The sequence below is a fragment of the Manacus candei genome, unplaced genomic scaffold (genome assembly GCF_025592945.1).
Source record: "Manacus candei isolate 608988 ecotype Guabito, Panama unplaced genomic scaffold, ASM2559294v1 h1tg000028l, whole genome shotgun sequence".
In the NCBI taxonomy this organism is placed as follows: Eukaryota; Metazoa; Chordata; class Aves; order Passeriformes; family Pipridae; genus Manacus; species Manacus candei.
The window spans coordinates 10932982-10946966 of record NW_026138076.1 but is presented as its reverse complement, the minus strand read 5'-3'; the positions used below and the strand labels follow the sequence as shown (position 1 = coordinate 10946966).

The 13985-nt window shown below is 41.6% G+C and overlaps 2 protein-coding genes across 12 annotated transcripts in view; both read left to right on the top strand.

The window, feature by feature from the left end:
• The first annotated feature begins 622 nt into the window (after positions 1–622).
• PDCL2 (phosducin like 2) lies at positions 623–8138 on the top strand. Its single transcript, XM_051789831.1, is given in 6 exon segments — positions 623–678; positions 3848–3972; positions 4903–5046; positions 7298–7474; positions 7797–7864; positions 7867–8138. Coding segments are annotated over 6 exon segments (648 nt in total). The 5' UTR covers positions 623–672; the 3' UTR covers positions 7995–8138.
• A 3497-nt stretch (positions 8139–11635) lies between these two features.
• Positions 11636–13985, top strand: part of CLOCK (clock circadian regulator) — a 66749-nt gene continuing 64399 nt past the window's right edge. For 9 of the 11 annotated variants that reach the window (XM_051790819.1, XM_051790817.1, XM_051790813.1 and 6 more), the window contains exon 1: positions 11636–11832. The gene's annotated coding sequence lies outside the window, so the exon portion shown is untranslated. Of the gene's footprint in view, positions 11833–12184; positions 12468–13985 lie in introns of those variants that run through there. The other 2 variants (XM_051790818.1, XM_051790811.1) reach the window with 1 other exon arrangement.

Here is a 13985-nt window from a genome sequence, read left to right as displayed (position 1 = left end):
TCCAACTCAAACCATTCTGTGATTCAGCGTAGAAGCAGACTAAAGTTTTTAATATTGTATTGACTGGTCATGGCTTGAATTGACCTCACCATTATAACTCCTGCTTCTGCAATTTTGGATGAGCAGCAAAACTTCAGAAGGTAGCTGGGAAAATAATGGCCTCAGAGGTGTAAGCCAAATTGAGAAGACCTTTTCTTGATCACTCATTTTTGCACTGCTGTTTGCTGTGCCTCCAGTTGAACTGGCACCATTATTTGTGAACTGAGGATCTAGTTACCTGACCCCTGCTCAGAACTAATGTGAGGCCTGCCACAAAATTGCATTTTATAATGTATTGTACTAGATTAGGCTATTTGTTTGAAGTTTTTCCCGCAAGTGCCTTACACCACACAGCTGACAGCTCCCACTCCAACAGGCAGGGCATGAGCAGCCCACAGCTGAGGGCAGGGCAGGGAGTGTGGTGGCCACCTTTGGTCACACCAAACCACCTGAGAGTGCCACTCTTTGACATTTTATTCCTTTCTTCTGGAATTGTTTCAAATGGGATGTGTTTTCTCAGCAGCAACCCATGAAGGATGGGCCAAGTGGACAGGGCTCCCCTACTGCCACTGTCCTGCCACCACAGGGTCAGGCCAGCAGCCTCTGTGAGGGGCAGCAGTGCCGGGGCTAGCCATGCAGGTGGGCACAGAGCATCACCCCAGCACTGAGCTGGCCAGGGGAGGCAGCAGTTGAGGCTGAGGGCAATGAGGGAGTTGGTCAGCGATGTCAAGGAAACGGGGGAGATTTCAAGTGGGTGGTAGGGGGCATTACTGGGCCCTGAAGCACCACATCGTGCTGCTGGGACAACCAGAGAGCGATCTGGAGCAAAGACAACTGCTGGGAAGGGAAGGCTCCCTCAGCATGGCCAAGCCTGCCACAAGGCTCTGCAGAGCCCTGCAGGGCAGGGAGAGCTGGGGCTGCTGCTCTGGTCCTGCATAACCTTCCCAGCCCCTATGGGGTCCTGAGAAATGACAGGTGGGAGAGAAGCTTCTGTGGGTTTCCTTGTGCCGAGACATCAGGAAACTACGTTTCTAACCGTTAAGAATTAACTATCATTGCTGCCCTGTAAGAATAATAAAACGCTACAATTTGTTAGCTGAACAGTTGTAGGTGTTCATATTTTAAAAACATAATTGAGAATTTGTTTCATGTCATTAGCCAGAAAAAAAGAACTGCAAATTAAATTTATTAGAAGTGTTATTTACGTGTAAGGATTGATGTTATCCAGGGTGTGGTTCACCAGCTGGTGGTGATTAACATCATCACTGGCAGCAGTCAGACGTGTTATGAAAAGGGTTTTCTCTTGGGCTTGTGTCCTGCTGGTAAAGTAATGCTGTTTCAGTGATGTAGCTTCATACTCTGAAACCAATTTATGTTGGATCATTTTTGCTACTGCCTGGCTCCTTTACACTCTTACCATCAAATATCTTGAGAAGCTTTTGACACATATTTTCATTTATTTCATCAACATTTTAAATATTGATTTGATTCAAATTGTTAAAAATATTGTTAAAGGTTTGCTAGTTTCTGACCTTCTCTTCCTTGAGGCAGGAGTTCAGATTTATCAGATACTGGTTTCTGTTACATTTACTGTGATCTAGGATTCTTGATCAAATTTTTTTTCTTTTATATTTTGTAGATGTAACAGCATCAAGAAAATGTCCAATATAGAACTGGTTGCACAAACGTATTGAATGTTGCAAGCATTAAATAGGTATAGTATAAAATGCACCATTGAAGTAAAATACTATGGAAAGATTTTATGTTGGACCTAGATATACAGAAAAACACAAGACGTCAAAATATTAAAAATATTTCCTGGCAAAAAAATGGTCAGAGCTTATCTTCTGGGTTACCTACATTCCAATTCCATTTCATTTGTTCTTTTTGCTGTGTGGTTTTGAAGTTATTTGTCCAGTTATGATGATGATTTTTATTAGGTTTTTTAATACCGTGTTATTCATAATCCTGCTATGGGAAAGGATTTGCATTCTATGAAGTGGGCAAATCTGATTCTGGCTTAAATCAGGCAATCATACACTAAACACTAATTTAGAGGCCAAAGTGCCTGTCTATCATTTGTGTTTCTTCTGTAGTTACCTTGGAGGAGTATTCCTAGTTATGTGGATTTTTTTGATAGCCTGGCTGTACCTAAGTCAAAATTCTGCTTTGGTGAAGGATTGAAAACTTGCAGTAAGACTGAGTGTAAGACTCTTTTGTGTAAGTAAACCCTGAGGAATAACACTATAGCAAAATCTTCGTTTGGGTTTTTCCTACTACAGACCCATTAGTGACCATCTAACTCATTTATGAAGCTTCTCCTTTAATTTTTTCCCAGTGGATTGTATCAATTACTTTTCAATCAAAGAAAGAGAAAACATTATTTTTAATTCTTATATTTTTATATGTGGATAAAGTCAGTTTGTGAGTATATTTGAAATATCATTTGGAGATGAAATAACCACCTTCTTAGAGGTAGAAAGTTACAGAAAATAATTTTCCACCTATTGTAACTATTTACAGTGGAGCAGTTCAACATCAGGATATCGGAGATTTGCAGAAGGAATAAATTATTCAGATGTGAAATCTCTTCTTTATCTTAGCAATAAGGCTCTAGAAGTTTGCAAGACCAGAGTGCTGCATTAGTAGTGCATGTTGGTAGCAATACCCTTGCCTGCAGTCTGCTAAGCCAATGCAATAAGAGTGTTGGAGGAACTGTCGTGAGCTGCTTTCCTGCCACTTCCTTTCCACTTCAAATCCTGCCAAGCCTTACTTCCTTCCTCATGCCAGAGAAACTGGCAGAGATCAGAGTCTTCTTGCAAACTCACTCTTTTTAACTTCCTTGTGAGCGACAGCATGATTCTATTTACTCTCTTTGTGAATTCCACAAGTATTTTTTCATCTAAATTGCAAAGCAATTTTTTTACCTTTATGAAAATCCTTGAGGCATGTGTAGTATTTGATCTTCATTAGAATTGGTTGCATTATACTCATGCTAAATTCTGTACAAGAGCCTTGTTGAATAAAAATGAAGCAGCTGTCAGTTGAAAAGGCCAGTGCAGTACTCATGGGCACGGTAATAATCCAATGAAAATCCTGGATGTTTCCTCAGGTAAAATTTTTGTAATGTACTTTTTGTTCGATTTATGCTGCATTATTATGGAATTATGTATATCACCAAATATTTATGTTATTCAAATTTATATAGTTATTTATTTATGGAGGCTTTTCAAATAAGTCATTATTTCAGGGCCAAAAATACCATACTTTTTGATTAGCAATCTGTTTTAAAATCTGCTTTACTACTTCCAATTCATATTTGAGGCCTCCCAAGTGTTGCTATTCTACCATTCCAACAGCAGCTTCGTTAAAATAGAGTCTTTTAATGTGATAATTTCAGTAGAAATGCAGTCTTATGAAAAGCATGCAGTTCCTTTATCTTAACTGTTGAATTAAAATTACCACAGAAGTCCAGTGTTATAAACATGGTGTATTATGTTAACACATTAATATTAATAATTGATTTAAAACAAAACGGTCTTCTGATTCTAGGTATGCTTTTACACATTTATTCACAGTGTCAATACCTTATTCTTAGTAGTTCTTGCTGTTTTCAGTTCTTAAGTGAAAAATGACAAATAAAAATTCATGATAGAGAATGGTCCATGAAGGTGTTGCAGCCTTAAAGTAATGGATCCCTTTTGTTCCACCTTCAGTACCTCCAAAGCAAAAATGACTGGTTTTAATTTTTAAAAAGGCACACAAGAATCATTTGCTGATTTAATTTTGCTTTGTACTATTAAAACAGGGTCCAAATAAAGATACTGAATGGAATGACATATTGAAAGATTTTGGAATTCTTCCTCCAAAAGAAAAACTGAAAGATGAAATTGAAGAAATGGTTTTACACTCACAGAAAGAAGCACAGGGCAAGTAAAATTAAATATACATGCCAGTAGTATAACAAATTTTCAATAATAATTTTTATAACTTGAATATTGTACAATAATTATGTTTTAATTTTTATTATTTTCACTTTTTTTTTAAAGGATTCTGAATTAAACATACAACACAGTTAGTGACAGTTTACACAGAATAAAAAAGCTAACTCCATCAAAACATTTCCTCTGTTTAGATTCTACCTGTACTTACTGCTTTTGAGTTTTTGAAATGACCAAAACAGTTCTAGTGCTAACACCCTGTATCTAGTGCTGTATTCTCACAGGAAGATAATAATTCGCAGTTATGTGGAAGTTGTAAACTTAAACTATCTTGTATTGTTGCTAGAGTATAATAACATTGTGCATGTATTATTTAACTTTTCTTTTTTTTTTTTTTTGAAAAGCCACTTTGCAGTGGCTTTCAGTTAGTAAAATTAAGAGCTGCTTTTAGTTCAACAGATTTCAGTAAGATATTTTCCTTTTCTACCTTGCAAGTATTTTTATAGATGAAGACTGCCATCTACTGTTTTTACATTTCAGTTTTCATGAATTATTTTAAAATTGGTAAATATTAGTATATATACTGTAATTCCTCCCTAAACTAATCTCATTTTCAAGATCATACAAACAATTAGTACCTGCTTTAATATTTTCTGGCTTTTTCTCAAATGATAAGTGCTTGTGCAACTTATTACTCAAGTTTCCAAAATCTGATACTGATTAATTAAGAAAATGTATTTTAATGTCATATTATTGAATAAAGATTGGCATAGAAAACTTTCTAAGGTGTGAAATTGTGATAGAAGACCTTAAGCTAAAGGGTTGTTCAATTTTTAAAGTAATTGAGATGCACTGGATATTATTTTAAAATGCACTTTAAATGTTCCAAATATGCTTATTTTTAGTTTTAGTTTTTAATTAGGCAACAAGACTTGCAAGAATGGAAATGTCCTCAGAGGAGGCAAAAGTATGGGGAACTAAGAGAAAGCAGTAGAAAGCAGTATGTAAATGAAGTTACAAATGCTCCAGAGGATGTTTGGGTTATAATTCATCTTTATTGGTCAAGGTAATTACATTCTTGCATAAAATGTTGAATACTTCAATACTAAGAGTTGAACTGGTAATTAAAAAGCAGTACCAGGAAAAATTAAATACGAGAGTCTTATGAAATAGCATTTGGTTGGAGGCAATGGAATTAGAGAGCATCTGACCTCCTTGATTTGCTAATTCACTTAGTGTGAATTAATCACTTCACTTTTGTTCAATTATATGAAAAAAATATTTTGCTGTGTACACTTACCACCATGTATGTAACGTCACTGAATCTCTGAATTTCACTGAGAAAGTGGTGTCCACTCTTTGTAGATTCTTTTCCTAGCAGGAGTACTTTAACAGGACTTTTCTTTCCCCTTTATTTCCCCTTTGACTCCAACAAATGGAAAACCCTTCAGGAAAAGTTTCAGTTATGAAAACTGAGGAAAGCTAGAGGACTTGTTAGTTTATCATCTTCCCAGTGAATTCTGTAGAGATAGCAGAAGTTGTGATAGGATCCAGCAGAAATGTCAAAGGACTTCCATGATCAGTTCCATATATGTTAGCAACTCAATTAGATGTTTTTGAAAAGCACTGAGAATTACTATGGAACATTCAATAATTTTTTAGGCTCAGGCCAAATTTCATTAAAATTACAGCAATTTAAATTTACAGATCTGATGAAAGAAAATAGCAGCCTTTCTTGATTTTCATTGGATTTGTATAATGGAAAACCAATTCTGCAATTTGCCATTGCATAAATACGAGTCTGTGAGGAAACTGGTAATTCCTTGGGAATGAATATGAGTATCCCCAAAGTCTCTCATGGCTTGTAACAAAACTGCATCGCCTGCCTTTGGCCCCCAGGGTCCATAGGCCACATTGGCTGCAACAAAGATCCTAATTGCTAAAAGGTTAATGGGCTGAAGGGGAACAAGAAAAAGGGGGGTTTCTGTGTCTGGGTTTTTGGTGGAGTTTTTGGTTTTGTTTTTTTGGTTGGTTTCTTTTTTTTTTTTTTTTTTTTAGCTGAGGTTTATATAGTGATTGTATTGCAAATAGTAGCTATGGAAGTAATGAACAGGTTTTTGGTGATACTATGACTATACAAAGGTTTCCTTGATGTTACTTAGACTTTACTAGAATAAAGAATTAATAAAATGTTAAACTGAAAGCTAGTCTAAATAAGTTAAATGTATGTTACAGGTTCAAAAATCTCATTTAAACTACAATAAATGAACAGAATGAGCTTTAAAATCTCAGTGGAGAACAAAACAGGCACAGAGCTTGAAATGTCTGGTAGCTTTCATAGACTGTGCCTCCCATGTAATTTTACTTGGATAGCTCTTTGAATCATAACAATCTTAGAAGAAGCTAAATAAAATTTGTGGTGCAATTCTTATAACAAATTGTTATAGGTTATAAATCTGAGAGAGGATTTTTTCTTTCCCTGCTTCCCTGTAAGAGAAACAGAGTTCGAATAGTGAAGGGGGAAGGAAATCAATTAGCCTTACAAAAGAAATGGCTGGCCAGGCTGCATTCCTGGCTAATGGCCCATCGAATGCTGGAGTGAGGGGGGGGGAAGGTTTTGGAGATCTGGGGAGCTGGCCTCCTGGACAGAGGGGAGGGCAGACTGCGGAGTTCACTCTCGGGGATGGAGAAGGGGATCTGTGTGCGGGCATTTGGAGAGAAGGCCTGGAAGTCTTTCTTTCTGGCTTTTCGTCCTGGTGAGGCAGGACCACCGGACTCGGTCGGCTCGCACACTGCCTCGTGACTCCAACCGGGACCTACTGGGTCTTCATCGGAGAGGTCTGTGCTTGCTGGGAGAGAAGGGAAGAGCCTTGGAACACCGTTATCTGGGAACAAGAAGAACTGCAGGCCCTGCACCTTCAGCGATCCAACAGTGGCCCCTGCAGGCCACAATTAGGACTGTGCTAAAGGACAGAGAAGTATTCATTCAGACTTTTTTTCTAGGACTACTGTCTAGTTTTTTTGTGTTCTGTTACTGTTTTTTGCCAACATACATATATCTTTTAATAAAGGGTTGTTATTTCTTCTGTTTTTTTCCACACTTCCTAGATTAAAGCCCCTTAATTTTGAATTTACAATTGCTGAGAGAGAGGAGTTTGGTTTATCTCATAACTCACCCTCTTTAGCAAACATTCCAGTCTCATCAGACTGAGACACAAATTAAAATAGAAAGAGACTACAGTATTCTTTAACGAATTCTTTAGTTACTTTACAAATCATTTATACCAGAAGTGTCATCATACTTTCTTCTTTTCTAGCATCCCAATGTGTTTACTGGTTAATGAACACCTTAACCTGCTAGCCTGGAAGTTTCCAGAAGTCAGGTTTCTCAAAGCCATTGTAAACTTTTGCATTCAGAATTACCATGATATATACAGTACTTGTATATAAACTAGTGAAATAAAAGGCAGGTTCATTGGAGTAGCTGAATGTAGAAGGTAAGAGAAGTACTTTTAAATAACTAACCATATGGAAAATTTTATGATGTTTGTGATCATTACATCTAAAGGCCACTGCTTAAAGAGTGAAAAGGTTTTCGATTGTTTTTGTAGGGGAAAAAAGTCTACAAAAAGCAAAGAACTAATTTATGTAATTCCGTGGTAAGAGTATTGCCTAAGCATGGGTATTCTGCAATGTCACAGTTAGATGTTTTACCGAGATAAGGTTGGGTTGGCTCTATTTTTTATTGTTGTTGAGATGTGTCTTGCTCTTTATTTAAAGTCATTTTTCTCTTAAGTGAGAATTACCTGCAACTATCGGAATAAACTGTAACTTGTTTTTACAAGAGTTCAATTGAAAATTAGCAGAAGTCGGAGCAACAAAAACTAAGAACAAAACCCCCAAAAGGACATTATGAATATGATACTGCCAGTGTGAAGCACTTCTGCTCATGAAGACACCAATACAAAAACCAGTGATGTGATGAAACTGCTTGAGAGCCTTTTAATGCTTTAAACAGATCATCTGTTTGGCATAAGTTAGTTCACATACAGTTTTTTACTCCTGTGGTAAGCCTGAAACTATTAAAAACAGGGGAGGGGAAAAAGAAAAAACTTCTGGTTCGATTGTGTATTTTTTGGTTTTGATTTGTGAAAGAAAACTGTAAATGAAAGCCACACTTACCTTTAAATTCCTACAGATGGCTGTCATTGACATGGAGAGTCTGGATTCTCCATTTCATAAAAACTCTGCTTAAACGGAAAAGGGAGGGCATTAGCTGGTGGGCTCTAATCCATACTTTCCTCTTCCTTTTATCCAGTGTGGGTGCAAGATATTCCTTTAATTTTCAGTGACATTACTGTAGTAGAACTCTGCTCTGCAAAGTACCTTCTCAGTTCCCCCACTGAAAAGCGTGACCCAAAGACAATGATGCTTATAGACATATATAATCAGGATTTGGCTGTGAATCCATTGACTAACACTTCCATTTGTCTGATAAGAGTTCAAGAATTTTCTCTAGGGTTGTAGATAATTGTCCCACTATTTTAGAACACTGACAGTTGAATCAGTTTTTCTTTCCTTACAAACATAACTGTATCTTTTACAAAGTAGTTTACAGTACCACTGTAGAGAAGCAAAACTATGTGAGCGAATGAAGAGGCCTTCCTCCTGATTCAGCATTTTTATTTCTTATGAGTAGTGAATCAAATTGTATAGTATTAATGTTATTTTTCCAGTGACTCATCATACAAAAAAAAAATCCCAGTGTGCTTATGAAGATTTAGTTATATGCAACTAACATGGTTTATAGCATTGAAATGCAGAAAGAAAAATGAAAAAGAATAGTTCCCTTAACACATGGCACACAGATACATAGGAAGAACAATAAAGTGAATTGATGACTGGTTTTTTTTCCATGCAGAGAGATATAGCTCTGCTATTGGTAGATATCTAGTGGCAGATACCACTTCTGGGAACTTTTATTTTGCAGATTCAAAGAGGCAACTAGTAAATAAATTTCAGAGACAATGGCTTATCTGCCATTATCTGCCCTTTAAACTACAGAGCTAGTTAGCAGTTTTAAATGTAAATAGGTCACCAGGGGCTTTAGATGTGATTCCACAGTCATTTCAAGTACCAATGTTGGCTGCTGCAAAAGGAGTACTGCCTCATCTTATCAGTGACCTCCCGGCCACTACTGTGGCTGCCGTGAGGTACAACTCACAGCAATTCACAAGTGCCAGTGCTGTCACACTGGAAGTAAGATATGGTAGGAAAGCGCCAAACCTCCCCTTTGGTGACCCTGACTTTGTAATTTCATCCAAGTAGTGACCATGTGATCGTGGTTACGGCCATCAGGTGTGACAAGGCAAGAGAAAAACCCAAGAGAATCTGCAGGTTAAAACCAGATGTTTCTGGTGCTGGGTCAGTTATACCATTTGGAAGTAAAGGCTCTAGGAATGAATGTGTCAACCTTGCTTTACAAGGATTATGTGGATTGTGACAGGCTTTCAAGTCAACATCCACTGATTTTAGTATTCTGGTGCGATGTGAAATTTAGTTTCAAAATCAGCCTCCTCAAATAGATCCTCTTTTGAATAGGCCAGTGAAGATCAAACACAAATGCTCTGAGCAGGTGTTTGCTCTACAGTTCTGAGGTACATCACACACAAGATGGCAATGGCACTTCTGTAGGAAACACGGCTATAGTTAATGGAAGTGCACTTCTGGCTCAATCCAGTTCCATCACTCAATAATTCACAAAATATCTGCTGCTCTTAATTTGGCACTGTTTAAAAGCTACATTGGCTCTCTCATAACCCTTGTGAGTGAAACGAAACTATAATTACACACCAGAGCAAACTTACATTGATGAAAAGAGCAGAGTAATAGTATTTCAACAAGAATAGTTTCATAAAATCACTACAGCATCTCTAACCAGTCCTGTACCTTCAGCATCCTCTAACATATTTTCAAAAGAGAAGTAGCATTAAAAAAATTACCTTGCATAAGTCATAATTTTTGGCAGTAAATGCAAATGTCTGTCATCTCCACAGCTGTGCTGTCTGTTTTAATCTTGTCACAGAGTAATTTGCTACTGCAACACTGCAGTAGGAAAGTGTTATGTTCCTATACATGCCAGATGTGAAGCAAGACAGGATAGAATCTCTACTTTGTTTTTCTGAAGAATTACTACTGGTTACTAAAGATCTTTTGGCAAATTTGATAGATACAGCTTGATGCTATTTTTAGCTTCCTGGTTTCTTTGCCATATTCTAGTTCTGGTAATTATGCATTTTTGTTGGAAATATTCCTGCATTTTCTTCTAGATGTTCCATTCCTGCTACACCCTATTATCTCTGCTACATTTCATCATAGAAGCATTATCCTTTTAATGAGTAATGGTATTATTAGTTTTGTTAATATCACATTTTCCTTAATTGAAAGCTAGAAATGGAGTATTATGAATCACTAACAAAAATGAGTGTTGTTACTAATGCTTTTTAGAACTCTTCCAGCAGAAAAGCTGAGCTCATGGTTAGCTCTTTGGCAGCATTACTGCTAAAGAGGCTCCTGCTCTGCAAATACCTTTGCACAAGGCTGATTATTAGGTGAACCAAACGGGGAAACTGATCTACCTGGAAAGTAACCCAGAAAGGAAAATCCATGAGATTTTGCAGCCAAGTTCCTTATTTCATTCCGGACACAAACACGAATTAAGCTTCCAGAGATACACATTTGTAATTACACTTTTAGATATGTTGCTATTCAGGTGATCAACTTACAAATAAAATCCTCGTAACTGAAGAGAGAAAACTGGGATTATTTAAATATTACCGCTGAGCGACGTTTTATTATACAGAATACAATTCCCTGCAATGTTCTGCTGCACGCAAGACAGTTTTATGTTAACATAACCGCGGCACATTTATTGAATGGCATTAGAAGCCTTGTACACGGACAAAAGGACTGAGAAGCTCATGTCTGTTCTCTGCCTCTCCGTTTAGTTATACCACTTTATGTACACTCATATAAGAAATCACGGACTACCGCCGGGAGGGGTTCCTTGAACCCCTAAGTAACTCGGGAAGCAAGTCTGTTCCCAGAGAGCATCCGGGACGCCGGGTGTTTCCCTATGGGAAGGCGTGTGTGCCCGCGTTCCGCGCCGGGTTCACCGTGTCGCTGGGAAAGCGCCTGCGGAGACTCGGCTGCGGGCTCTACGCCCGCCTGAAGACCAGCCCTCGCAGCAGCGTCGCCGCTCTCCTGGTCGCAGCCCGGCGAGCCCTGACGCTCGGAGCCGGCGGGTCAGCGCTGCCGGCCCTGTCCGTGCCGGGCGGTGTCGGCGGACGCCATTTCCCGGCGCGCGGGGTGAGCTGAGGCGAGGTGAGCCCAGGTCAGGGAGGCGCGCGCCCACTGCGCCTGCGCAGAGCCAACTCCCCCCTCGCTAACGCGTGGCGCGGCGCGCGCAGAGCGGGGCTCACCTCCCTGGTGACCCGCGTGTGCGCAGGCGCGGCGGCAACAGCGGCAGCAGCGGCGACGACGGCCCCGCGCGAGGCCCGGGGTGCCGCGGGTTGCAGTGCGCCCCGGCGCACGCGCGGTGGCGCGAGGTGCCGCGGCGGCCGGCGGCGGTGGGTGCTCGGCGGCGCAGGCGCAGTGGTGGCGTGGGGACTCCCGGGCCCGGGTGCTGCTGGTGCCGCCGCCGGAGCAGCAGCAGCAGCAGGAGAAGGAGAAGGAGGAGGAAGAGGAGGTGGCGGCGGCGGCTCAGTCAGGCAGTGCTGGCGGGCGCGGGGCTGTGCGCGGGGAGCGGCGCTCGCCGGGACAGCTTGGGCGGGCAGCGGCAGCGCGGGGACAGGTGAGCAGCTAGCGCGTCTCTGGGCGGTGCGGGCGGCGGCGCCGGGCCCGGGCGTGCGGCGGCGAGGGGAAGGCGGGGGGACGGCTCGGAGGGGAGCGATGGAAGTTTGACAGCACCGGCGGGTTCCCCACCGCGCTCCGGCGGGGCGGGAGGGCAGCGGCTGCCCTTGGGCGGGCACGGCCGCAGCCGGGGGCGGAGGGCGCTCGCGGGGCACCCGCTAGGCCCGGTGACCCACTTTGCTCCTGTCACAACTCCGGGCGCGGCGGGAGCGCTGTCCGTCTGGCCCCGCGCCCGCGGACCGGGAAGGGCGGGCGCGGGGCTCCCCGGCATCCCCGGGCCGGGCCAGGCCGAGCGGAGCCGTGGGCGCCGCCTCCCCTCGCGGCCCGTCCGCCGCCGCTCCACTCCGCGGGGCGACTCGTCCCGCGGGGGCCGAGGGGAGCCGCCCGCTCCGCCGCCCCACGCCCGGGGAAGGTTTGCGGGGGGTGGTCCCCCGGAACGCGGTGCGGCTGTTTGCACGGCCGTCGGGCTGCGGTCGGTGCCCGCCTGGCCCCGGGCCCTCCCCGGGCGGGACAGCGCTGCGGGGCCGCGGGCTCCGGGCGGCGGCAGGAGCGAGCCCCGCGCTCGCCCTGCGGCAGGTGGGCTGGAGCTGCGGGCGCGTACGCACTTTGTAGGCTTTTTTTTTTTTTTTTTAATTTTCGGGTAACTTTATTGCGGTGCCTGCAGCGTGTTCGGGCTCCGAAACTTGAGGGCTTCTCGGTAGCGTCCGGTCCTCGCCTGACTTACTGCGGCCTTAAAGTCAGTGTGTCAAATACTCCAGTGCGTGCAGGTGTGAAATAGGACCAGCGAGGAAATCCGTGGTACCTAAATTTTGTGTTTGTGTTAAGGTGGATCCCCATTTCTGGTTGGTTTCACTTTCAAATTCCTGCTACTTGAGGCCTCGATATAAATTTATTTTTTTTTTTTCCGTGAGGAGGAGTGCTTGTGAACTAATCAAAGAGATTTGTCGTGAGATTTCTGTAAGGCTGTTGTTTACATGTGCCTGTTAAGGGCTGACCTACCAAGAGGCACAGGGAAAGTCAGATAAGGTTTTAGCTAGGATATGAAGTGGCATGTAGCGATGGAGTGGCTGGTCATAGATCCAGACTCTCTGAATCCTTAAAGTAAGTCTTTTTTTAAAATGACATAGTTTGACAAGCAGAGCTTTTGGTGGCAGTGTGGACTTGACCAGGCCTGCCTCTTCCTTGCTCCCCACTCTCCTCTTTGCTGCCCCCCCTCAGCTGCACCAGCACAACGGTTCGTGGAATTGTGTCCTGTAACTGGCTTGGGGAAATGATCCAGGTTAAAATTAACTACCTGGGTTGTTTTTCTTTTTTCTTTTTAATGTGGTTATATTTAACTTATATAATTTCCTTGGGTAACAAGTGTGCCAGGAGGCAAGAGGATTGTTTAAGCAAATGCTCTAGTGAAAGAAGTACTTGAGAAATAGATCTCAGCTGTGGAAGTCCTGGCAAAGTTCAGTGCGAGCAGTTGCAGTTGTTTCACACTGTTCTATCTAACAGGAATAAAGTTGACTTTGTTTATAAATATCAGTGGGGTTTGGGCCTGTTATTTGAAATTGGACAGCATTTGATTGTTGTAATAGAGGGAATTCTACTTGAGAAGTAACTCTACTTTTCTATTTTTTAAATGAACTATTAATTTTCATATGTATCTAACATACTTCTTCAAACATGTTACAGACACTACTTTCAGATTATCAAACATTATAAGTTTGGGTTAGGTCTTTTTTGTTAGAATATGGATACTTCTCTGAGAATTTTGTTGGTAATGCAGGAGTTACTGCTTCTTGAGAAACAATTCAAACAGGAGAAAAAAACCCCAAACTTCCGGGTTGATATTTAATAGTTTAAGGTGCCATTCAGCCATACCTTGTTTTTTATTTCTTCTGCTGCATGTTCTTACATGGAAAAGTTTTAACGCATGTAGGTAAAATAAAAGAATGCGAGGAAAGCAATGTTTTCTTTACTAGTGCTCTAAGGACCCCATAAACTGCTATAGCTAATTTTACTCTCTTTGTACTAAGCAGTTTAAAAACTGAGTGGTAATTACTTTGAATTTAATTTGTAGTGTTGGTTAATTATCTTATTAGTATA